This window comes from Diorhabda sublineata, chromosome 2 (assembly GCF_026230105.1).
Source record: "Diorhabda sublineata isolate icDioSubl1.1 chromosome 2, icDioSubl1.1, whole genome shotgun sequence".
NCBI lineage: Eukaryota > Metazoa > Arthropoda > Insecta > Coleoptera > Chrysomelidae > Diorhabda > Diorhabda sublineata.
In genome coordinates, this window is record NC_079475.1 from 17,906,865 (window position 1) to 17,931,351 (window position 24,487).

Genomic DNA, 24,487 nt, shown 5'->3' on the forward strand with positions numbered 1-24,487 from the left:
AAATCACAAGCCAGGTCATTTTCCGAAAATGTGAAAAAAGCCTATTTCAAATATTTTGGTTCTTTAATTGGTGACCAAGACAAGCAGTGGGGTGTTAGTTGTAGCGTGTCATTGGTGCAGAAGATGAATGGGAACACAAACAACCATGCCTTTTGTAATTCCAATGGTATCGCGGAAACCTATTAACCATTTTGACGACTTTTGCTATTTTTCTCTAAAAAAGACTGAAGGTTATTCTAAGAAATGAAAACACAAGGTCGAGTATCCAAATTTGCCGTTCCTCATAACGAAGATTCACCAGTACTGATTGCGCCTTTAGATCCGCAAAATATTGTTTTAGAAGATACTGGAGGCAACTTATCATCAGGAAGCTCCGAAGAATAATGCACTGACCCTATTTTTATTTCAATTACCAGTTCCGTGAGCCACATTTGATTGTTCAAAGTGAGTTGAATGATTTAGCACATGATTTGGGGTTATTAAAGCAACTTTTTGCTTCCCGTCTTAAGACATGGAACTTGTTGACCAAAGAGACAAAAATTACGACCTTTAGAAAAAGAAATGTTACATTTTCTGCATTCTACAGTTTGAAAAATTCGTGATGTGGAAGGAACTTGATATTGAGCATAATCCCAGTGAGTGGCGCCTATTTATTGACTCATTTAAATATAGTTTACAAGCAATGTTATTACACATTGGAAATTTAAAACCGTCTATACCAGTTGCTCATTCTGTGAAGATGAAAGAAAATATTCGCTTTTATACAAAATTAACTACAAGTATAAGTGGCAGATATGTGGGGACCTGTAGGTGATGGGAATTTTAATGGGACTTCAGGGAGGGTTCACGAAACATTGCTATTTTTTTTGTCTACGGGACAGTCGAGCAGTAGATCGCTATGTAAAAAAAATTTGTGAGTAAGAAGTAAGTTTCAGCAGGGATCTCAAAATGTTAATTTTATACCCCTTGTAGATCCTGAAATGTCCTTCTGCCTCCCCTTCACATTAAATTTGTATTGATGAAAAACTTTGTAAATGGATGTGATGGATTCAAATACCTTAGGGAAGTCTTTCCCCAGTTGAGTGATGCCAAATTAAAGGAAGGTATTTTTATTGGGCCACAAATAAGAAAATTACTGGACCATGACAATTTTGCAAAAAAGCTCACCAGACAGGAGCTTAGAGCATGATAGGCATTTGTTAGTGTAGTGAAGGGTTTTTTGGGCAACAATATGAATTTAAACTACCAACAGTTAGTTGATGAACTTCTAGACGCCTACAAATCCCTTGGTGCTCAAATGTCATTGAAAATTCATGACTTTTTTTCCCGAAAATTTGGGAGCTCTCAGTGATGAGCAGGGTGAAGGGTTTCACCAAGATATTAGAACAATGGAAATTCGGGATCAAGGACCATGGAATTCGGCCGTGATGGGTGATTACTGTTTTTTCAAATTGAAAGTGCAACCCGTTATAAAAGAAAAAAGTAGAGCTAATTAATATTTAAAGTGATTTTTTTTAAAGTTTTTGTTTTTAATAGATGTGAGGCATGTTTATTAGATGTAAATATTTTCAACATATACGATTTAAAAAACGTGAAACTATTTTTTTAATTAATATTAAATATTTTACCATTGAATATGGCTCTATAAATATAACATAAAAACCTTACGTGTTATAATTATTTTTTTCATATTTTCGTATTTGTATAGGCCTATTTTATCACAATATGATATTCATTCTTGTGTTACTACAAAATTTTTCTAGAACAACTGACACTCTCCTTGTATAATAAATTAAAAATAATTATACTTTTGTGATTCAGTCAGGAAAACCCAACATTGTGTATTGCAATATTTGCAACGTAATTGTATGGAGTTCGCAGTGTAAATAGTGTGCGCAAATTGTTTATTTAATAATGGCACAAATATTCCAAAATAGTGAGTAAGAAATAAATACTATTATTCCTGTTTGTGTCAAGAAAATTTGAAAAGTGAAATTCAGTATTTATAGGTTATGTATGTTTATAATTTTAGATTATTATTAATCAATTACAGTTTTATTCCTATTAAATAATACGGGGTGGCCCATTAGTATGTGGAAGTGCAATAACTTACTTAAATTTTTTAAATAAAAGTTGTTATATTTGCACAGATACACATTTCTAAAATATCTTGAGGTAGGTAGGTTCAGTCTAAGCTTGACAACATGAAGTAAACTTTTTTTAAATAGTGAAAAGTAACTAAACTTGTTTGGTAAGTACGAAGGTAAAGGATGGCTGAAATGTCTGAACAGAGTAGAAGTTTCGTTTGGGATTCGGGGAGTTTTTTAGATAAGCATTAATTCAGAAGATTTCAATTAGCAAAAACTTGAAATGGAACCTTCAGTATATTATTTTACCGTCTTATAAAACTATTTTATCCTTTCAAATTATGTCTGGTAATGTACACTCTAAAATTGACTGTTTTAGTTTACAAGTATACACTGAATGTGACGTTTGAAATACTTCTAGTTTTTGTGATAAAATCAAACCAGTAATTTTATACCTTTAAAAACTGTAATAAAATGAATAGGGTATCTACAATTCTCAAAATAAACAAATTAAACAAAAATAATTAACCACAAATGAGAAAGAACTAAAAACTATTTAATTAAATGTTAAAAATGACCACCATTTAGTTCCATACAATAATGTATGCGATATTCAAAAATTCTACTAGCACGATGTAACATATTGACATCAGCAGTGCGGGAAACTCCTTACTTCTATTCTTTATGTCTTCCTTAGTAGCCGCGGGTGTTCTGTACACTTGTTCTTTCACGTAACCCCACCAAAAAAAAATCCATTTTTGTAAGGTCCGGTGAATGAGGTGGCCTTTTATGGGGTCCTTCTCTACCTATCCATCTTACGGGAAATTCATTAATTAAATGTGTATTGATCAGTTGGGTATGATGAACTGGTGCACCGTCATGTAGGTACCACATTCGCCGCCTATCATGAGCAGGTAATTGCTGAATTAGTTGGGGTAATTCGTTTTGTGAGAAATTTAAATAAACTTGCCCATTAAAAGTTCCGTCAAAGAAATATGGGCCTATGACCCTGTTTGACTTATAGTCCGTATAAAATGCGGTGGATCTGTTGCATAATAATGGAAAGTGATTTTTATGAAATTTTGCTTCACCGGCAAATAATACAAAATTGAAAAAATCTCTGTTTTGCTGAATTTGTTCTCGAGCCCACTCACAGAAGGTTAACCGCTTTTCATAATCATCATCCAATAGTTCCTGCATTCGCTGTATACGGTAAGGATGCATTTAGTTCTTAGATATAATTTTTGGAGGACAGTACGACGTATGTCTGTTTGTTTTGATATTTCCCGTAAATATTCAGTCGCAATGGGTACACTAGTTGACAAATAAATCAATTATCATTTAATAACCAGAATAAAATAATTGTTTAGATGATACTTATGTAAATAGCTATGTTCCAAATTTTATTATGAATAAATTCGAAAAAATATTGTCACCAATCTAGCTTATAGACCTAGTTCTATAGTTAGAATTACGTATCTCCAAAAAGAATAAAGCTGGATGTCATCCTGGACAGTAAACTCTACTGATAGTCCCATTTGCAGCGGCATCACGTCAACTCGGTGGTTGCTATGGCGCGAGGTAGGTGAAGCACCAGTTCTTCTATCATTACGTGCTAGAAAAGCTTAGAGGATTGTTGCTAAAGGGAATAGTAAAGCTGCTGCAGTCAGATGTGGAAAATCTTGATGGTCCGCAAGCACAGAACATTCAACTGGACCCACTAAAATGGGGCAGGTAAAGCATCACTGGCAGGACTATCGATAGGCGGAAACAGGAAAATAATTTAATGAGCTCGGGCAGGATCCAACCTCTTCCAAAGGGTGCAAAGCATGACCCCCGTATAAAAGCTGTTTCTGGGAGTCGCGAATCCTTAAATACTGGATAGCCTCAATAGGCTAATAAATATTATACTTGAACTATATAGCATAGAACTGACAGATATGATAATCACAAGTAATAACACCTTAAATTCAGACAGATACGAAACTTGCCATTGCAACATAGTTTTTGAATAATTTATTTAACCGTAAATTAGGAAGATTCGATTTAATTTTTACTTTTTCAGAAGCCTCACTTCAGTTAGTAGAAAATCCTATATCCCAATATAGATTTTTATACAGTTCTGAAGCGATAATGACCAGACGTCCAGCGTTGAAAGGTTTAAATTCTAATAATTTTGGAAATAAGACCCATCCTACAGTAGAAATTACAAATTGTTCAGGCAGTGTAATTATTAGATGTTCCATTTATCAGACAAATGCATTTGGTAAAGATTTTTTACCGCATGCTAATGAATTATTTATGAAAATTGGTCAGGATCTACACTACGATCCTCATCATATTTTTGTTGGACCTGAAAATGGCTATAGAGCTGTGTAAGTAGATTAATATCTGTGTTAATTCAAAACCATAAATAGCTGAAAATTCTATTTATACCTAATAATCATAAAGAAACGCAGAGAATCGAGATTTTATAAAAATAAAAACTGTGTATATGTAGCATCACCAGTCTTGCTCTGTGAGAAGTTATTCTGATCTTTTCTAATTAAGTTATAGGCTTAATCGAGTCTATGTTTAAGCTTAAGTTTTTCTCATCAATTTTGTAATTTTTCATAATGTATACCCACTTTTAACTTATCAACTAATCTTTTTTGCTTTCATATTCTAGTTTCTATTCTTTTTTTACTCCAACACTTCTCAATATCAATATATATATATATATATATATATATATATATATATATATATATATATATATATATATATATATATATATATATATATATAACTTCTTTCGTATCATTATTAACCATGACTTCTTCTATAGATTGCTTACACATAGTAACTGGGTAAACTAAAAGATTTAACCTACAGCAGTTAAATAAAATATTCCTTCTTATTGAAATTCAGAGTGTTTCATAACAAATATTATCAATGATTTTAACCTATCTTTTTAATAAGTTGCGTGCAGATTTTGTTGCATAGGGGACGAGAAACCTCTATCCATATTCTTTCGAAGCGTAAAAGATTCCGGAACTTTCTGAGCACTGCACCTGGAAGCGCTTGAAATAGATGACGAAGATCTCTGGCAATTAAAGCCATCCCGCATTCTAGACTTTTTAAAAGGAGTGGGATTAACAGATCAGCTGTAAACACTGGGTTCCCCAGTACCGCAGCACGAAAGGGGGGCACAATAGATCCTTTGGGTCGCAGTATATAAGAATATTTTTTGTTCAAATTACTAGAAGTGTGGAGTAGTCACTGACCTCAATTTTTTATTCAAGTGCTTTAATTAAAATCTCTAATTACAATGAGGACAATTCTTGATGAATAAGCCTCAACATTTTCTATTTTCGCTTCTACTCGTCTATATTTTATATATCTTTTTTCTCGTTTTAATTAACTTACAGCTAATTGTTTCATTGAGCTATTTTCATTCTTATCTCCATACTAACATATCCATACATGCTGTATTTATGGAAACGCACAGACATATTATGCGAAACCATAACATTTAAAAGCATCCTAAGCCCTACAGAGGAAATAAATCTAATATCAGTACCGTTCGAAATCAATCCAATTCGATATTGAGAATTCCTTCCCAAAAAGCATCAAACCCAAAGTGGTTCTCTATATCTTATTGCTAAAACATCATCAACTAGCAATTATGCTGCAAAATTGACTTTTGAGATCAAAGATGTCTTTCTATAATTTCGAGGATTGTTTTTTATACTACTAAATTGTGTTTCAGGTTTAGTAATCTGCTGATAACAATGACTAAAACAAAAGATGTTGTATCAAGTTTGGTAAGAAAAAAAAGTCAACTGAAGAAAGAACATATCGCAAGAACAGAAGGGTTCATTAGAGAACTGAACGCCAAGGAGTTGGAGGAGGTGTGTAATAAGTTATGAATGATATAAAAGAAAGAAAATCTGAAACAAAGAACAGGTAGAATTATATCAACAATGATTTCAATTCCTCATCTATTTTGTTTCAAAATTGTATTTTAGTGCCTTACTATGTAATTTTCGATAAATAGCCACTAGAATCCGTTTGATATGGTGAAAGACAGCTTCAAATGTAATAAAATAATGATCAAGAACTTGCGAAGATAAAGCTGATCTGATCGACTCATCCAAGTACACCTTGTGTATATTTTCATATATTTTCAATTTTTCATGATCTACAACGGCTGCTACTTAAGTTTTGAGATATTGCAACACTGATATGAATATGTTAACTCTGACTTTGAATCATAAAGTTTAACATTTTTTATGATTAACGTATTCAGAACGTGTTGTCATACGAGTGATTTTTGAGTTGCTTATAGATACTTAACCAACAGCAGTGTGCAGCAACTCGCTGCGACTTTTGCTGATTTTCCAAATTCAATCGTGGTCGCACTTCGGTACAGAATGAATTCCTTGACGGTCGTCTACAATCAGCTGTTGGGCCAGAACAAATCGATGCTGTGCGTGAACTGATATTACAAGATTGTCATGTGACATACCGCGATATTGAGGCATACTTCGACGTTAGTTCCATTCGCATACATTCAATATTGCATGAACATTTGTTCGCGTTGGATACCGCAAAATTTGATCATCGCTCAACAGAATGCTCGTGTCGATTGGTGCATGAAAATTCAATCGCGGTGCTTAAAAAGACATCTATAACTGATCAAAATAGAAGAATTCTTTTTGGCGACATGTCAAAATGGCAAACTTGTCATGTCATATGGGGCTAGTAAGAGTAATCGTTTCAAACCTCGTTAAGAAATGGTGTCATACACCCCTCAACAGCACATGCAACTCGCAAAAATACATTAATATCTTTTTTCTCAGTTATTTAATAAATCTAAAATTTTAGCAAAACAATTGTTAGTCAACTCTTTAGGAAAATTATTAATATATCTGTTTCAGATACAAGAATTAGCTGAGATAGAAAGTAAACATATTAATAGTCACGTAATATGTTTACGATTCGATGCTTTTAGCGAAAAAAATGGAATTTTATATCCCATCTGTGAACCCCTTTTTTCAGAACCTGTTTTCAATATCTGTAAGTATCTTATTAACATTTTATAAATTTTGGGAAACCCATAAAAAATACAACAACCTTTATAAAATAAACGTTGTTTGAAACAGAATGGCGTCAAGAGTGATAGATCTCCAAAAATAATTATTGGATTGAACAAATAAATTTTATAAAAAATATAATTCAATATTTTAAGCATCTTATATACAGTGCAGAGCTCGAAATAAAAAAATTAATATCTTAATCTTAATATTTTTTTTTTGAAAATATGTAAAATTGTAAATTTCGGGGAAAATATTTCGATGAAATTCTTAACCGTTCTACTTCTTTCTATGCTTCATTGTCAAATCCATATGATGTTTATGAAGTACCAACTTTCAAAAGCTTATGTGTAAAATTTCATGACATTTCGATTAGTCCGAAAAAAATGACAGCCATTTAAATGAAGCTACTTTTGTTATTTCAAAATCAATGGATTCAAAACAATTTCGTGTGTTAATTTATCATTGCTTCTTGATGAGAAGAAATACTGTACGAGCTCATGGTTTCAAAAGTGTTATCCGGACTCTGCTCTATCGAAAAGAACCATTTGTTATTGGTTTGTTGTACGTTGGTGTACAGTCGTTACTCCAGAAAACATAAAAAAACACTGTCTTACAGGAATTACAAGAATACAAAGATGGTTAAATTTAACGAATTACACTCTGAATTGCTTCCTCATCCAGCGTATAGTCCAGATGTTACCCCTAATGACTACTGGCTATTCCCTGATCTCAAAAAATACTCGCTGGTGTGAAGTAATTGCTGAAACTGAAACCTATTTTGAAGCAAAAGATAAATCCTTCTACAAGCACGACATCGAGAAGTTAGAGAAGCGTGGGAATGATTGAATTGCTCTTGAAGGAGATTACATTGATGAAAAAAATCATTTTTTGGCAAAAAATTTGCTTTTCTTAGTTGGTCACACGACTTGTTGAGTGATGTGTTATAAGATACAACCGCGGCCACCAGAAAATCGGTCGTAAGTCGCAGTTGGTCCAACTGCCAATCTGTAGCAAGCTTGAAAATAAAAAGTGGCCTCTGTACGATCGGTTTTACAGTCTCATTAAATTCTTTCTTTCGTTTTGCTTCATTGTTTGTTTGTTTGTGAGTGACATAATTTTGAGGTATATAAACTTCGTAAATCCCTTTCAAACTTAAAACACTTGCTTAAAAATTATATATTGATTTTAAATCTGACATTAACCCCAACAATTCATTAAACTAAGCACTTCCAAGCGAAAAGGAATATTCTTTGCACGAATATATATTTTTGAGGATTCATATCAATCCTTTTACATTCGACACTTTGTATGTGTCATATGTCTAGAATTGATTCTACTTTGACGCCATAATTTTTCACTAAATTTTCTTTTGACTACGAAAAATCTTTCGCAATAAGCAAAAATATGCAGCAATGCAGCTTTTTCATGTCCGATTATCAAAAGTGCTGCCAGCTTTTGCTATCAATGCGAATCTTCTCAGGTCGTTATTAAAACTAAATTTAGGTTCATAAATATTCAGTATATAATTTAATCATCGATTAGAGGCAAATACCATTGTAAAATTTATTGAAAATATTTGCAATTTCGATAATACAGAATCATCAATAATTTTCTAACAATGTAATATAATTTATTTATTTTTTTGCCTCAACTGCATAAGACTGTTGCAGTCATGATGATTGTATTCAGAACATTTTGAGCTAAATTAGTTCTTCTTTGCATTTTTTTTCTGAATATTTTAACATTCAAATGTTTAAATAGATTTGTACTTGTGCATACATGAACATTGGTAAGAATCGTTTACTTTTGGAACCACACCTGACTGATTCTGAAGTAGATGATTCAAACAATGTATGGAACAATTCAGTGAGCTACATAGAGCATAACATTTAAAATATTTTTTCTATTTTTTAGACATGGTAAGGAATATTTCAAGACTAACAGAAGATAATACAACTGCATTGGCCTTTCTCAAGTTTAGAAATCAAGAACTCATTAGAGGTACGTTTATCGTATAGGTTGAGTGGCTTACAGACAGCTTTAAATCAAACCGGTTTCTTTCGTTTTCGCTTTTATGTTATTGATATTTGTGGCATCTAAGTCTTCTGAAATTTTTATCATTATATCTGCCTGGGTCGTTATGTTTTTTTCTAGTTTCTTTCTATTAATCTTCCACTTGACCGAAATCTCACGGATTTATATCCGGACTACTGTAAATATCTTTTTTCTTTATTGATTCTTATCTTTCTTCTCAGTTGAGTCGGTCATATATTTTATCCTCCCTTGATTAAGTACCCATTTTTGACAAACATACCTTGATTCTAATTACTGTAGTATATATCTTTATTTTTTTTACTTTTTTGATCTCATTAATATGTTTAGAGTAGTCCATATGTTTATTACCTTTTGCTATTTTAGTATGAATTTCTTATTTTCTAGAAACTAGCACAGGGTTGCACGGTAAAATTTTTCAAATTTGAATATTCAAAAACAATCGTGTGATAATTTTGAAAAATAAGTATGAACATATTGGAACTTCCTCTGCTCAATAAGGGCGATTTCCAAGAACTACTTGGAAAAGTCTGCTTTCTGTATTTATTCATGTTAAGTAGTTATTCAGTAATTCACATTTTATGTTAATTTTGCTTGTTTAGGTATTACTCCTGAAAATGATTCGAAAATATACATGTTGAGTCGTGTCAACAGCCGCGCCAAGGGAAAGGCCAATGTAACTTTATTAGTTAATTTGGATATGGAAGGTAAGTCCCATCAATCTAATTCTATATTTGTTATTCCAAAAAGAAATTAGTAATCTTTATCTACAGCTCCAATAAATTTTATGGATCACCAAGAAAATATTGACAAATAATGACGAACAGGACTTTCACCAATTGTTAATTAGAATCATAATGCATTATTTTGGCGCAAGTAGACATTGAGTGTACGGTGGCTGCTATAGCATTGTACCATTTTGTGTATTTTACGATTTTTCATCTTGAGTTTTGTTCATTTTTCGTACAAGATAAATACTACAACTAATCCAATTCTTTTTAATTAAGTCGAAATGCGTTTCAGTATAAGAATCAGGGAAGTATGCAAGAATTTTATGGACTGGCAGACAACGCAAAAACACTTCTTTTTTCGAAAATATGTTATTCTTGTGTTTTATTTAATATAAAACGTACTAATCGTTGTCACTATGTGAGGACGATGCTACTCAATGCTAAAAAGTACCCCTAATATTCACCACAAAAAGCCAAAGAAAAAAATCTTGATTCATTCCTGGCTGATGACATGTTACAGTCTTCCAAGTCGAAGTATTGGCTATGATGTGATAAGGACTAACAATACTTAATCGATGCCATAGAAAAACAGTGAACTCAATCTGCTCGAATAGCAGAGGTGCTATAAAAACCTCCACGGCTGAAAGGGTGTATTTGTTCCATTGTGAGCAAACCGCGCATCCATCTTGCGGTTTTTCTCATGTCCAAATTTTCAGTTAATATGGATGTATCGCACTTTTCGAATAACTACTATGTTTGCTAGTCTATTTGGTCGATCACTGCGCTGCTGGTCTTCGCAGGTCGTACGGCATCGTTTAAACTCTGCTGCCCAATATTTTACTGTTGATAACGAAGGAACAATCTCACCAAAAGTATAATCTAGCTCAGCTTTTATATTGGTTGGGCTTAGGCCTTTCAAACAAAAGTATTGTATCACATAACGATGACCAATGTTTTCCATGCTTACAAATTCACTGAAAACGTTTACTATTGAGGACTCCCAAACAAATACTGAACAACGTGGCATCTTCAAACTTGGAACATATATTGTACAGATTGTCTACTTTCTAATACAGAGGTATTTTTAAAGCAACAACCGCCATCTCTAGGTCATGCCAGGTACTTTTCGGAGCATCCTCTTATGACATTACTTTCAAGATAAGTGTACCTATTGTTACTATTCATTCCTACTATAAATAGTTTATAAAACTTATGTTGATTGTTATTTTTTCCACGGTTGCATCTGCACTATCTACTCATTTGATGTACAGATTTGTTATGATTTCATAATCGTGAATATTTTTAGATCAAAATATCTTCATCTCATTTTAAGGTAAAACTTGATTCCTCGAAAAAACAAGTATATCTATGACGGCCTCTCATTTGGTAACAAAGTTCAATCTTCCTCCATTATAACACAAATAGTTTTTTAGATAATACTAGTAACATCAAAGTTCGCTTCTTTGAACTGGACAATGAAGGTAATTTAGTTTGGGAGGATTGGGGAAGAGAAGTGAATGTATTTCATCATGGAATTGTGATTAAGTAAGTATGTTTTCTGTTATACGAAGTATGCGAGAAAAATAATGAGTCTGGCAACACTGCGGGGAATATTCCTTCGTTGTTTTAGTAGTGTAATAGAGGCATTTAGAGCAAATGGTACTTTTTCTCGAATTTGAGATTCAGACTTTTAAAAAATAGAAACGATTTCTAGAGAGCATAATTTTCAAGCTAACACCAATCATTTTTGGAAGGTCAAGAAGACTTCAAAGATCAACTTCGTTTAGAGAGACCTCTAACTTAAAAACATTACACAAAACTTAGAACGATTTGTGCCAAAAACTTCACAATTGAATAGAATGCCAATCGGTTAAAGGTGTTCTAGAGCTTGTTGTCTGATTTTTTCCTTTTCGCGAAATTGGAATATGTTCTGAATGAACGTCAATTTTGAAAATATGGAAAATATTCTGACCGATTGATATTGAAAACTTGCTATCAATAATACTACTACTACATCGTAAGCTGTTCAAGGGGGGTAAATCAGAGACAGTCTCATTACTTTCCACACACACCTCCTATCACCATAGATCATTAGATTATATAGATCTAGCCCAGTGGGAGGTTAAAATATCTGAAAAAATCAATAAATAAAATTTTTCCCATAATAATAAACCATAATCCTCTTTCTACAATTTTCAAACATTAATAGTTTTTTGCATAACCATTTAAAAAAAAATCAAACTTTCCTCAACATCCCTCAATCTGATGAGTAATAATTCAAACTTTTTTAGCAAGTGAAGATGATGCATTTTAGACATCTATCGATTCTGTATAGCATAAAATATAGTCATGTTGCTCTATATACATAAAATTGTTGACATTTTGACCATGATGAAGCGTTGGATTTCTACCTTTAGCTTAGGGATAGAAATTGGTCGGCGCTTTTTTCGTAGAGACCTGAAATTTGTAAAAAACATAAAAGAAATAGATCGCACGGCTCATTCAGCAAGGTCACAAGAAATCCATTATCAAGTTTCTGGATCTTGAAGTCGAGTCGTACAATCTTATCTGGATCTTTGTTCCTGATCAGTAACTGATTATGAATTTTATTTATATTTCTGAAATATAGTGAGTCATTCAATGCTTATTTATTTTTAAGGTTGCTCACTCCGGAATACTACAATCAAGATATTACCACACCTGTCAATGCTTTTATTGAATTAGTACGTCCAATGAGATACATTAGTCCGCAATCAAAATCTTTTCGCTATATTCCCAATGCTACTATCTCGCGCAAATATGTACACGAGAGGCGAAAATATCTAGCAGAGAAACGAAAACTGGCCCGTACTAAAGTTTGTAGCGACAACGACAAAATTCATAGCAGGTTATCTGCGGCGATTAGCAATTTACAAATAGATCAATTTACTAATAATGCATGTACTTCAAGAGGATTCAGTGAAGATCTACCAATAGCTGTCAAAAATTTCAATTCTGTTGAGTTCAAGACAATGTATTCAGAGTATCAACAAAAATTTGCACCCCATTTTAAAAAATTAGAACTTGATAATTCGGAGTCTCATGGTATTTCACAGTCTACAAGTCAGTAAGTTATTGAACTTAAATAAAATATCGAAGCAGTTCTCATGATTTTCTGTGGACACTGTAGAATCAAGGTCTCAAAATCAATCATTAATAATTATACGTATATTAAGGTCCATTCAAAAGATCCCTAATTTCTTCCTGGTCTGTTATCTTTATCATGTGATGGTCATGCTGTAGATTTTTAGATATTAAATCACTGAAATATTATTTTGAAAAATAATATTAAATTATACACTTGTTCATTCGGTAAAACCATTAAAACAATGCTTCATTGTCGTTGTTAAATCGTCGACGACGTAATTTTTTTAACGGTCAAGAATTAAAAACAAAAAAATTACTCACCAAACCAGCATGTGGTAAACAGTGTAACTCGCTGTTTGGTGAAATTAACAGCACTATGAGCTGGAGAATTATGTTATGATGTTAATTAATCTCACGTATACTCGTTTCTGGAGGACACCTAGCAGAGTGCAACCACTAGTTTTTATCCAAACGTCGAACGTCGAATTTTTGTAGGTGGCAGGTCCCCTTCTAATACTAAACCCTTGTAGACACCCTGAATGTTTTTGCTACATCCGTTATCATCATCCTGGCCGCTTTTTGCGTATCACTTAGTGATGAAATTAAGCGTAGGTGATCTATATTTATGTGGCCGATCCCATCCATAGGTCTTCTCGACTTTGTCATAAGTCACTCGCTTTTTCACAGCTTCAAAGTTTTCTGAGTTAACGGTAATGGGCCAGGACGAGGTTCATCTCTCTCTCTAATTCTCTAATTCCGGATTCTGGATTAAACATTATTGCTCGTTAAAGCAAGGACTGGCCAAATCATTCCACTTAAGATTGATGAAATTCCTCTAGTAGTCCTTTTTTAAAATAAATATTAGCGTTCAAATCACGATGAGCAGGTACCAACTTCTACTGAACTGATCAAGCCTTATCCGGATCATAATCACAACAAATGCCAAGAATTCCATCGAGACTGTTTTAGAAGGCAGTGTAGCCTCTAGTATGTCTAAAAATTACTAATACAATTTTCGTACATAATCCTCCCGTACAATCTTCATAGAAAACACTAAATTATATGAACAGTTTCTATCTGGGATTTATGTATTTTCTTATTCAAAAGTCTTCCAAATCGTCTATCATTCTTTTCAGTAGTTCGTCAAATGAAGAATATAGAACTTTTCGGAACTATGATCGGGTTAAGTCGATTATGATCAGAATGTTCGGAAACTAACCAAGATCAAGTTTATTGTCGGTCGGAAACTGATCGAGTTGTAGTTATATGATATGATCCTTTCTATCCTGATAGACCGGTGGGTAAATACGATTAGCTGACGAGTTTGTCCATTGTTTTTTGAACTTCAAAGCATCGTAAATGACTGTCTACTATTAATTAATTGATATTAATTCTCATGAGCAGCGCGATTGATTGCGACTTTTGTAGTGTTCGGTATTTTAGCATAAAAATAACTTATTAGTTTTGTACTTTTATGCAAAATCCGTGTGAAGTTGTAAATCGATCATAACTGCTCGATGACAATTATTAAACATCTAGAATTTATCATACAAAAAAAATTAAATATCATGGAAGAATTAATACACAAAAATATAAAGTTCTTGTATATCATAACGTTCTGGGCTAGGATCCGCTAATAGTTGATTTACCTAAGCCCGGGTTATGATTTTCGAAAAGTCCTCATGATATACGAAAATTATTGAAAAATTTTATATCATTTTTTTGTATTTACCCCATTAAAATGTGAAGTGAATTCGAAATATGTATTTGATTCACAACAGGCTGGATTCAATACTGTTTTTTTAATTTATGCTTTTTTTGAGACCAACATGAATATACGAGGGTCAATTTTCAATTAAGAACCGCTTTGTAATGGTATAAGACAAAATTTCAACTATGAATGCGTCAAAAACAAAAATATGAACATGTTTCACTTTTCAACATATTCACCATGATACTAAATGAATTTTTTTCATTATATAACTAACGTAGACGATTTTATAAAGCTGTGATATTAACTTCTGGATCCCATTATCGAAGAACTGTATAAACAAACAGGTAAAATAGTTACTTCAACTTTTCCCCATTTTCCAAGCGGTTTTCTCAAAGAAATTCTTAAAGATTTGGAAACAAATAAAAGTCTAATGATGCTAAGTCAAAATGCAGGTTGATTAAAAATTTCGCAATGAAAATTACGTATTTATTTTGGTCGCAAAGTGAGGCCACAGAATTATCGTGAAGCGAAACGTGCCTACTTTAAAACAGCCATTTTGGATAACACTTATAAGGTTCTCGATAGATATTGTCAGAAGAAGAATACATTGAGGGTCTTGCAAAAAACCGAGTCCATAATTTTTTATATCGAAGTTTCTAGTTTGAATTTTGTGGTCGGATCATGAGAATTTGAGTGATGTACTTTATAGATTGACGTTCACTTTCTGAAGTGTAGTACGCAATCCACATTCCATCAGCGATTACAATGTGGATAAAAAACTCGTCACCATGCTTGTGATAGTGTTCCAAAAAGGTCAAAGAAAGGACCATTCGCTTGGTATTCTGTTGATATTTTTTGCAACCATTTCGCATATTTTGTAGTGAAGTTTATCAATAAAAATGTGATAAATCACTGTTAAAAATTTCCGATGAAGCTCGTCAAAAGTAGGCCGTCCAAATCGATCTTCATCATGACCATATGTCATTCCTGCGCTGTAAAGCCCCACATCATTTACGCATATTTCCATTAACATTCACCATAAACTTCAACAAGCTACTGATGAATTTCTGTGAGACGAACTTTGTTTGCTTTAAAAAATCGAATTATTGAGCGAACTATGCAAGATTGCTGATTGGAATGGGCACAAAAAAAACAGTTCCACCATACATCCAAAGCCAGAAACTTGAAACGTAATGGTGATCTAGTGAGCCATTGGAGAAGAATGATATATTATAAACTGACATCACTGGACAGTACGCAATCGGTTCTTACTTTAAAAATGACTCTCTTATGTCCATATTATAAGTTTATATTACAGTTATTTTTAAGATTATCTTGGCAACTTATCTCACTTAATGAAGATTATATCGCAGTCACTGCTGATGAAGAGTTAATGGCAGTTACAGTAGTAGAAGAAGTGATACATTTCATTAGCAGTGTACATACACCACAACAAGCTGTTCAAATGCTAACTCGCCTTTTAGGAAAGAATTACGTTAAAAAGTGAGTATTTTTCACTATCAAATTTAAAAATTCCATGAATATACGTAAAAGTACAGAGTGAGTTTTATGTACGGAACGCTTCAATTATCTCGGAAGAGATTTGTACGATTTTTATAAATTTTTGAGCGCAAAGGGTCTTGTGGTACGGACGGTATTATGGTGGTATTTACATTGTTGTCAGATTTCAGAGTATATTTATATTTAAAGTATCTCCGCCAAAGTTATAAGAAATATTGTACATTTAGATGGTTACGATTGAATAAACTCGTTTATTTCAATTCTTTAATAATTTATGTGTCAATATAAATTATCGTAACAATGTCTAGTGTCAGTAAATTAGTAAAAAGTTTAACGAAACTATTGCTGTAAAATATTTATCCAAATCATGGCGCAGAAAACCTACAACCGAAGACAAATCTTTAAATGTTTGTTCATGTTTGAAGTAGATCCACACTTGAGTACTAGACAAATATCCAAGGAAGTAGAAAAATTACCCCTTTTAGAGAACATATAGTAAAGACTTCAATACAACAAGCCATCTTTTAATTCCTGAATATTGGTAGGTTTTGTTTTTTAAACGATCGTATTTAAGTGACCTCACAGGAAATAGTCTAAAGGATTCATGTCGGATGATCGCGGGGGCCATTTGATAAAACCACGCCTTCCAATTCATATTCTGGGAAACACATTATTTAGGTATTGCCTCACCACAAATGCATAGTGGGGTGGGGCACCAACTTGTTGTAGTCAAATATTGTCGTTTGGGATATTGTTATTGTCTGAAAATTTCTAATAATGAAGTTTTTTTTAAATGTAATTGAAATACATACGGAAAACATCGGAGGAACTCCCGCCAGATTTTCTCACTTCTAAAAGGAACCAAAAGAAACCTGCTAGAGTACTAGGTTATCCACAGAAAAAGGAAACGGTACCCACATTTAAACTTTTTAATGGCAGAAGAGGTGAGCCATATGGCGCCATACAAGTAATTATACTACCCTATACGAATTTGGAATGCGTCAAATATGTGCAGATCCTTTTCTGAATTTTAACTAATGCTATACATCCAATTTGTTTGATTGTAGATAGTAGAAGTTTGATTTCTGATAGATATTTTTATTTAAACACCATTTTTCAAAAACTTGAATCAATCTACACAAATGGGAACTTGGGTTACAAATTATCTTATTTTTATATTTCAGTGCCTTGAAGGTTTTCATTTGCATGAATAAAAATCAAATAGCTTTATTTTTCATAAAAATTATAGCTTTTTATAAAGCATTTCATTTATTGGAGAGAGAACATAATCAAGGACAAACACCGTTACACACCGCTATTATTTGTCGTAATGAATCAATAATTAGTTCCTTGTTATTATGCGGTGCCAAAATTTCATCAGTAGATGATCATTTAAATACGTCTCTACATTTAGCGGCTAAGGTAAATCCATCCATACAAATTTTGAAAATGCTTTTGAGGGATGATAGCGAGCACGAGAAAATAAGCGATATCTTAGATATGGAAAATTCAGGTAAGTGATTCTTGAAGATTTACCATATACAATAATCTATCAAAGTAAAACTACATAAAAATTAACATGATAGCTAGGAAGAGAGTTTTGAAGCCAGAAGAGTGGTTAAACAGTCTATCTCCCATCATATTTAATTTAGTAATGGAAAGCATACCAATAAAGGTAAATTTATACAACAAAAATATGGCAGTATATCAATTACAAGATATAACATGTGCAAGGATAAAGATAGACTAATGATCACATCATAAAATTTGGTTTATATATAAGAGAAGGTGCGGGATACAACAGCCTGTCTTATCTGGCTTTCATCGCACACGGGAAGAAAATAGCATGCCAAAAAAGCTTCTAACTATCCTTCAGCAATTCTAGTCCAGTTCCTTAGAGTAACAGTACGGCAGTACTGCTATTGTTCACATCTGCCTTAAGTTTTTAAGTAATAGAGAATCGATAGGAATCAAAAGAATTTGTATTTGCTACACCAAACTTACACACGGTTAATTGATGTCTTCAGAGAGTCGTACAGACAGTGATGCTACTATGACTGCCAAGGATATATTCAACGACTGTTGCCTTAACCTTAAGGAAACATTTACCTATCCCACAGATATAGCAAAGGAAGCTTTAGAGCTCTACCAATCTCTATCACAAAATATAATAAAATGTTGTTGCAGACGCAGAATAGACAAAACAAATAAAATTGTCTTAGAGCAATGGGTGAGTGATGGATCTAACACTGTGGAGACCGTGAGTAAAAAGTGAAAACATCAATGACCAACATAGCCTGAAAAATACAACCTTTTGCAGACAGGGAATTCTAAAAATATTTTGGGATGCTCATGGCGTAATTTTCGTAGATTACCTGCGAAAGGGAACAATAATTATAGTTATTAAGCCAATTTAGTTCTAATGTAGATAAAGTGACGTATCTAGTCACAGGTCCGCCATTGCATCAGCCGTAATAGCTCAAGCAGGCTTGGAATTATTTGAGCTTTAACGATATTCTTCAGATGTTTCCTTCAGCGATTATCGGCCGTATTCAAAATTGTGTGGTACATTTTTTTGTTTCGTATGAAGAAGTGAATTAGTGGTTTGCGCAAAGGTTTAATAATCTTTTGGAAGTAATTCTGGCTGGTATGGAACCTATATTTCTTACTCCTTCAAGGGCTTTGCCGACAACAATCCATGGTTTGACACAAAATGCACTGCACACACTGCAGTCAACAATAAAATTTCTGCTTATCTGCTTACGGCTTTTGTAAGGCAAATATTTCACCATTGACAGGAGAAGATGGATCAATTGCGGTGACCGCGGTGTGTTGGGCCGCACGTTTGCTTCAAATTCTTCGCGGGGAAAACTACCACCCAGCCTGCCTGGAGTTGGTACATATATGCCAGAAATAGGATTTCGACACCAAGATGTAGGAAAACTTCTCAAAGGCTTGAACATGAATAAAGCGACAGGCCCAGATGGAATACCACTAAACGTATTAAAGAATTGAGCGGCTGAGCTATGCTATGCAAACTCTTTCATATAAAAGCGGTCTTCTCCCTACAGATGAAAAATTGCTCGGGTTCAATCCATACCAAAAAAAAGCCATTACCAAGGTCATGGAGAAAGTTGTTAACCAGTAAATCTTGAGATATCTTGAGTCTGCTAACATAATCAGCAACCATCAATACGACTTTCGTAAACATAGATCAACCGAGGACCTTCTGGCCTATGTCACCAACGTATGGACTAAAGCTATAGAGAATTATGGGGAATCCAGACCAATCCCACTGGATATATAAAAGGCTTTTAACAGGGCTTGGCATAACAACCTTCTGAATAAATTAAGATCGTATGGTTTGTCGTCCTCACTTTTCGACTGGATTAGTCGCTTTCTCAAGATGGACACATATCAGGAAGGTTTGAGGTCAACGCTGATGTTCCTCAAGAATGAATCTTGTCACCTACTCTCTTTCTCCTGTACATCAACAATCTACTCGACAAAATCTAGCTTCGCCGATGATAGCTCGTCGTTGAAATCGACCGCTACAGTAAACTCTCATAACAATCAAATCCGTAGCCATCACCACCATCAATACCGATCTTGAAAACATTTTGGAATGGGGTGGAAGCAATCTGATTGAGTTCAATGCAGCAAAGACCCGGGCTGCTATTTTTATAAAGTAGGCTGGCACTGCAGCTCAGGATTTAATCCTGTCTGGACATAAAATATCCCCATCACCGCAAATAAGATATGAGGTTCAAAGCATAGTCACATGGCTTGTTGCCTTCTTCAAGACCAAAAAGCTTTATACTCCGTAACAGCTTCTAATCCGTATTATCAGTGATTCATCCATCTTTGGAATATTGCTCGCACATTCAGAGCTAAGCTCCCAAACATATCCTGGAGATGCTGGAGATGCTCGAATACAAGACTTATAGGTAATCCAGAGTTGCTCAGAAACTCGGACAGCTTAAAACAAAGACGAAAAGTCGCTGACCTGACTGTTTTACCGTTACTAACAAGGCAAATGCTCCTTCGAGCATTCTTTCGCCTAGAGAAGTTTTTACTAGACCTACTCGACAAGCGGACTCGATCTACTCGATTGTAATAGGGTTTATTTTTTCATGTGTTTTCTGCGTTAGATTTGTTTGATTGTATTTTTTTTGTTATGTATGTATTTTATATTATAGATACCTAGCAGCAATATATTTTTTGATTCACTAATATACTTTGCAATTGATTTTTGTTCAAAATTACTAAAAAATACTATTGGATCAATATGATCCAGCGCGACCATAGTTGGCCGGGTGCAACTACTCCAGGGCTAGAGATTCATATTAATAATACTTTTAATACTATTAATAATTTGCTTGCTTCAATAATTACCAATATAATTCCAGATGGTGATACCGTTTTGACGATTATGATCAAAGAAATAAAAAATTTGGAAGCCGTTAAGTTACTTTGTCAGAAAAGCGCAGATATTAACAAGATATGTCCGAAGAATGGTTATGTTCCTATAAGAATGGCTATTAATGGTCAAACAGTAGATATATTTGAGTATTTTTTAACTTTAGAAAATATAAATCTAAACATTAAAGATTTTATTGGTATACCACCTTTGACTGCGGCACTTGTTTCAACTAATTCGGAAATAAGATCTGCAGCTCAAAAATACATGGTGAGTAAAATACTATTTTTATTCATATATAGTCATCACAAAATTATTAGAATAGCGTATCAGTTAAGTTCAATAAAATCTCCTAGTTTCTAGCTTGTTTTTTATGGTTTCATCTGTATCTTTGGCTACTTTCATATTGCAAGAAATACAAATAGTACTAAAAGGCAACAAAATATTGAGCAAACAATGAGAGATAGTAGAAAACAACATGAAACCACAAAATATGTATAAAAGGTAACAAAGGACAACAAAGAGCCCCAAAAGATATCAGAAGACAACAAAAAACAATAAAAAAGAACAAATGACCACAAACGGTAACGAAAGAAACAAAAATTCTTTAGATGAGAACCAAAAACAATATAAAAAAAGAGAACGGAATACAGTACTGAAAAAAAAATCTTCGTTTGTACGGATATGAATGCTACCAATTGAACTTTTTTGTTTATAATAAGAAGTGAATAAAATATTGTCCAGAGACTGCGGAGCAATGGCACACATGATTATCAGGTCTTCTAAATCCATGCCAGATGCTAGGTACCACAGACAATCTATGACTTGAAGGAACCGCCTCACGTATTTTCGTGTTCTTCTTCTCGGTGTCTTGGTGGACTAAATCGAGTAGGTTATCGAAACTTTCTTGGTTCATGCTTAGAAAGTTCCTATAATTCTCTGGTTCCGAACCACTCAGAAAGTTAAGGAGATGTTGATGAGTGAAGCGGTTCCTCACTTTATACCATCCTTAGACCACCGTCTTTTTTTCTTTTTGTGGTTTCTCTCCTTCACAGCAACCAATGTTAAGACCAGGAAGCTCAAATCTACATTTGACACCATTATATGCTCCTCACACCTCCACTTCTCAGCCTCGACTGAGAGTTTTGATGAAAAGATTGAAGTGTTTTGAAGCAAACTTGAAGCTCCCATCAATCGGAGCCTCAAGCATTTCATCAAGCCGCTTGATAGTGTAGGGCCTCCTTTATATATTTATAATGTGTGTCTTCCTACAAATGATTTTTTCACCTGGACATCACGAAAATCCTGATTATAGGCAATTATCAGTCGTATAAAGCAAATCATGAGAACAAGTGATTGTTATTCTTCACAAATCTATCCGCTTTAAAAATACATAAAGCTAATTTTTTTTGATACTTTCAGGAAGAAAAAAATCGACAAATCGAAGAATTAGATGCTCTTTATAATGATGTTAGTGTTTTTACACCAGAATCTTGGGATACTTTGTCAACGATTTTTGATTGAATTATAAGCCGGACAGTACCCTGGATTTTCTTCCATAAGCGATAAGCAAAGTGTATAAATAGTTTATACTGATTAAAATTCTAAACCTGATACTATTTTTATTTATGTTTTCAAAACCAAAACAATGATGTACTGCTTGAGTAAAGAAATACATTACATATCCCATACATCCCGATCTTTAAGTTTGTAACCAGGAACCTCGAATTGTATTTGACTCTCATTGTATTGTTAGATGATAAAATCTGTTCTTCAGCTTATTCTATTTACCCGAACTTCTTTTGGAAGACGAATACAGGATGTTTTCTACCAATGAATAATCTATCCCAGTATCTTCATATGCACCTATAAATTCTTATAATGCAGGGGGACCCTCATCTAACCTAACCTGCAAAAGCACTTTATTTTTTCATCAATTCTCAGCGACAGTAGCTTTCACACGGGATCGCAAGCTCTAGCAGTTTTTGAAATACTAAATTACCAGCAGTATAATATTTAAAACAATCCTTTTCGAAATATATGATGTGCTATTTATCGGTGAAACCCGTTACTGACTTGCTGGCAAACTTCCTTAACTTCCGGTAGACTGCCGTGTAACTCAGTATTTCACCCACTCTTCTTCTTGGAATAATTAGCTGATTTTCTTCTTTCTATTGCCGTTTCATCTTCATGTGAGGATCACTTTCTAGATCTCCAATCCTGATGGATGATCATTTTTCATCGTCTACTGTAGCTCTTGAAACCGCAGAAATGGCAACGCAGAAAGTCGTAGAAAATCATCGTACGAAAATATTCCAAATTTAATTTCATTTTTTTACCAAGATGAATGTTTCAAGTATCTGGAAACAACTCAAATATGAGGATATATTGAAAAGTTCTTAGCCTACTATAGAACCAAACAAAATTTCAATGTCAAAATATTTTATTTTTCAACATATTCTCCTCTTAATTGGATACATTTATATCAGCGAACCTGCAAAGTCTCTAGACCTTTCAAAAAAAATGTTTCTTCTTGCAATGCAAACCAGACCTCCACAGCTTTAATTACCTCTTCGTTGGTAGAAAATTTACGACCTTTTACACTTTTTTTCAATTGAGGAAAGAGATGACAGTCGGACGGAGCCAAATCTGGTGAATAATGAGGGTGTTCTAGTAATTCAAACCCTAAGTTACGAATTTTTTGCATGGCAACATGAGATTTGTGTGTAGGGGCGTTGTCCTACAAAAAAAACACCTTTGTATAGTTTTCCGCGTCTTTCCTCTTTAATTTTTTCCCGTAGAGTGATCAGTAATGTCGAATAGTATTGTTCCAGCTATTGTTCTACCCTTATCAAAAAAATCAATCATGATTAGTCCATCGCAATCCCAAAAAACTGAAACAAGAACTTTTCCAGCAGATTTTTGGATACGAAACTACTTAGATCTTGGAGAACCAGAGTGTCGCCATTCCATCTATTGTTTCTTTGTTTCTGGATCGTAGAAATGTACCCAAGTCTCCTACATAGTAACAATTCGGCTTAAGAAGTCTACATCGTTTTTAAATCACAGATCAAACTGGCCTTCCCAATCGGTCATCATCTTCAATGGAAAATTTACTTCTTTTGAAGCTTGCAGTTCAATTTTTCATGGTCGCATACGAAGGACATTGATCACCAAGGGTATTAAGCATATCTTCGTAAATCTGCTTACCTCTTAACCCTTTTAAATACAGGTACTTGATGATGACACGATACTCCAATTTTTCTATTTTCACAATTTCGGTGGACATCTTTTTTCTTTTAATTTATTGTGTAGCTCTAGTTCACTTTTTTGACTTTACACTGACACTTCTAATAAGTTATTGTTCGCTGCTATGGTAACGCAATAATAATTTTGTTTATGCATGGAACTGGTCTAGGTTAACTAGATATCAATACATCCACGTAATACTCGTATGAAAACACGTTTAGAGTACGTTCACCATTAAAAATGTCAAAATTCACAATGGCAACGTCAGATTTGAAATCTTTAAAACAGTGTTGCCGCATCTCAAAATATTAGGCACCTAACAAATAACGTCAGGGTGAAGATAATTGGATATTTCTACTAAAATCAACAAGAAGCTTATCAAATACTAGAAAATATTTAACTAAGCTTTTTGAGCGATGAAGTATGTTCGATCTGGAGCCCTTCTCAATTGTCTAGAGCATTCATTTATCAGTAATTTCTTATTTAGATCAAAATTTCATCTTTTC

General features: G+C 33.6%; 1 protein-coding gene across 1 annotated transcript; it reads left to right on the plus strand.

The window, feature by feature from the left end:
- Positions 1-1,806: 1,806 nt before the first annotated feature.
- Positions 1,807-22,346, plus strand: LOC130453448 (nuclear factor NF-kappa-B p110 subunit-like). The gene is made up of 12 exons (XM_056793207.1): positions 1,807-1,936; positions 4,153-4,462; positions 5,839-5,980; positions 7,010-7,148; positions 9,083-9,169; positions 9,823-9,927; positions 11,385-11,496; positions 12,611-13,057; positions 16,121-16,294; positions 17,497-17,825; positions 20,722-21,002; positions 22,155-22,346. Exons 1-12 carry the CDS (start codon positions 1,915-1,917, stop codon positions 22,254-22,256), a joined length of 2,250 nt encoding a protein of 749 aa, XP_056649185.1. The 5' UTR covers positions 1,807-1,914; the 3' UTR covers positions 22,257-22,346.
- The last annotated feature ends 2,141 nt before the right edge of the window (positions 22,347-24,487 follow it).

Excerpts from the sequence above, each read along its gene's own strand:
- LOC130453448 (XM_056793207.1), top strand. The coding sequence starts at position 1,915 with ATGGCACAAATATTCCAAAATA. Across the intron at positions 9,170-9,822 it reads AAATCAAGAACTCATTAGAG|GTATTACTCCTGAAAATGAT; the intron begins GTACGTTTATCG and ends TTGCTTGTTTAG. Across the intron at positions 16,295-17,496 it reads GGAAAGAATTACGTTAAAAA|TGCCTTGAAGGTTTTCATTT; the intron begins GTGAGTATTTTT and ends TTTATATTTCAG.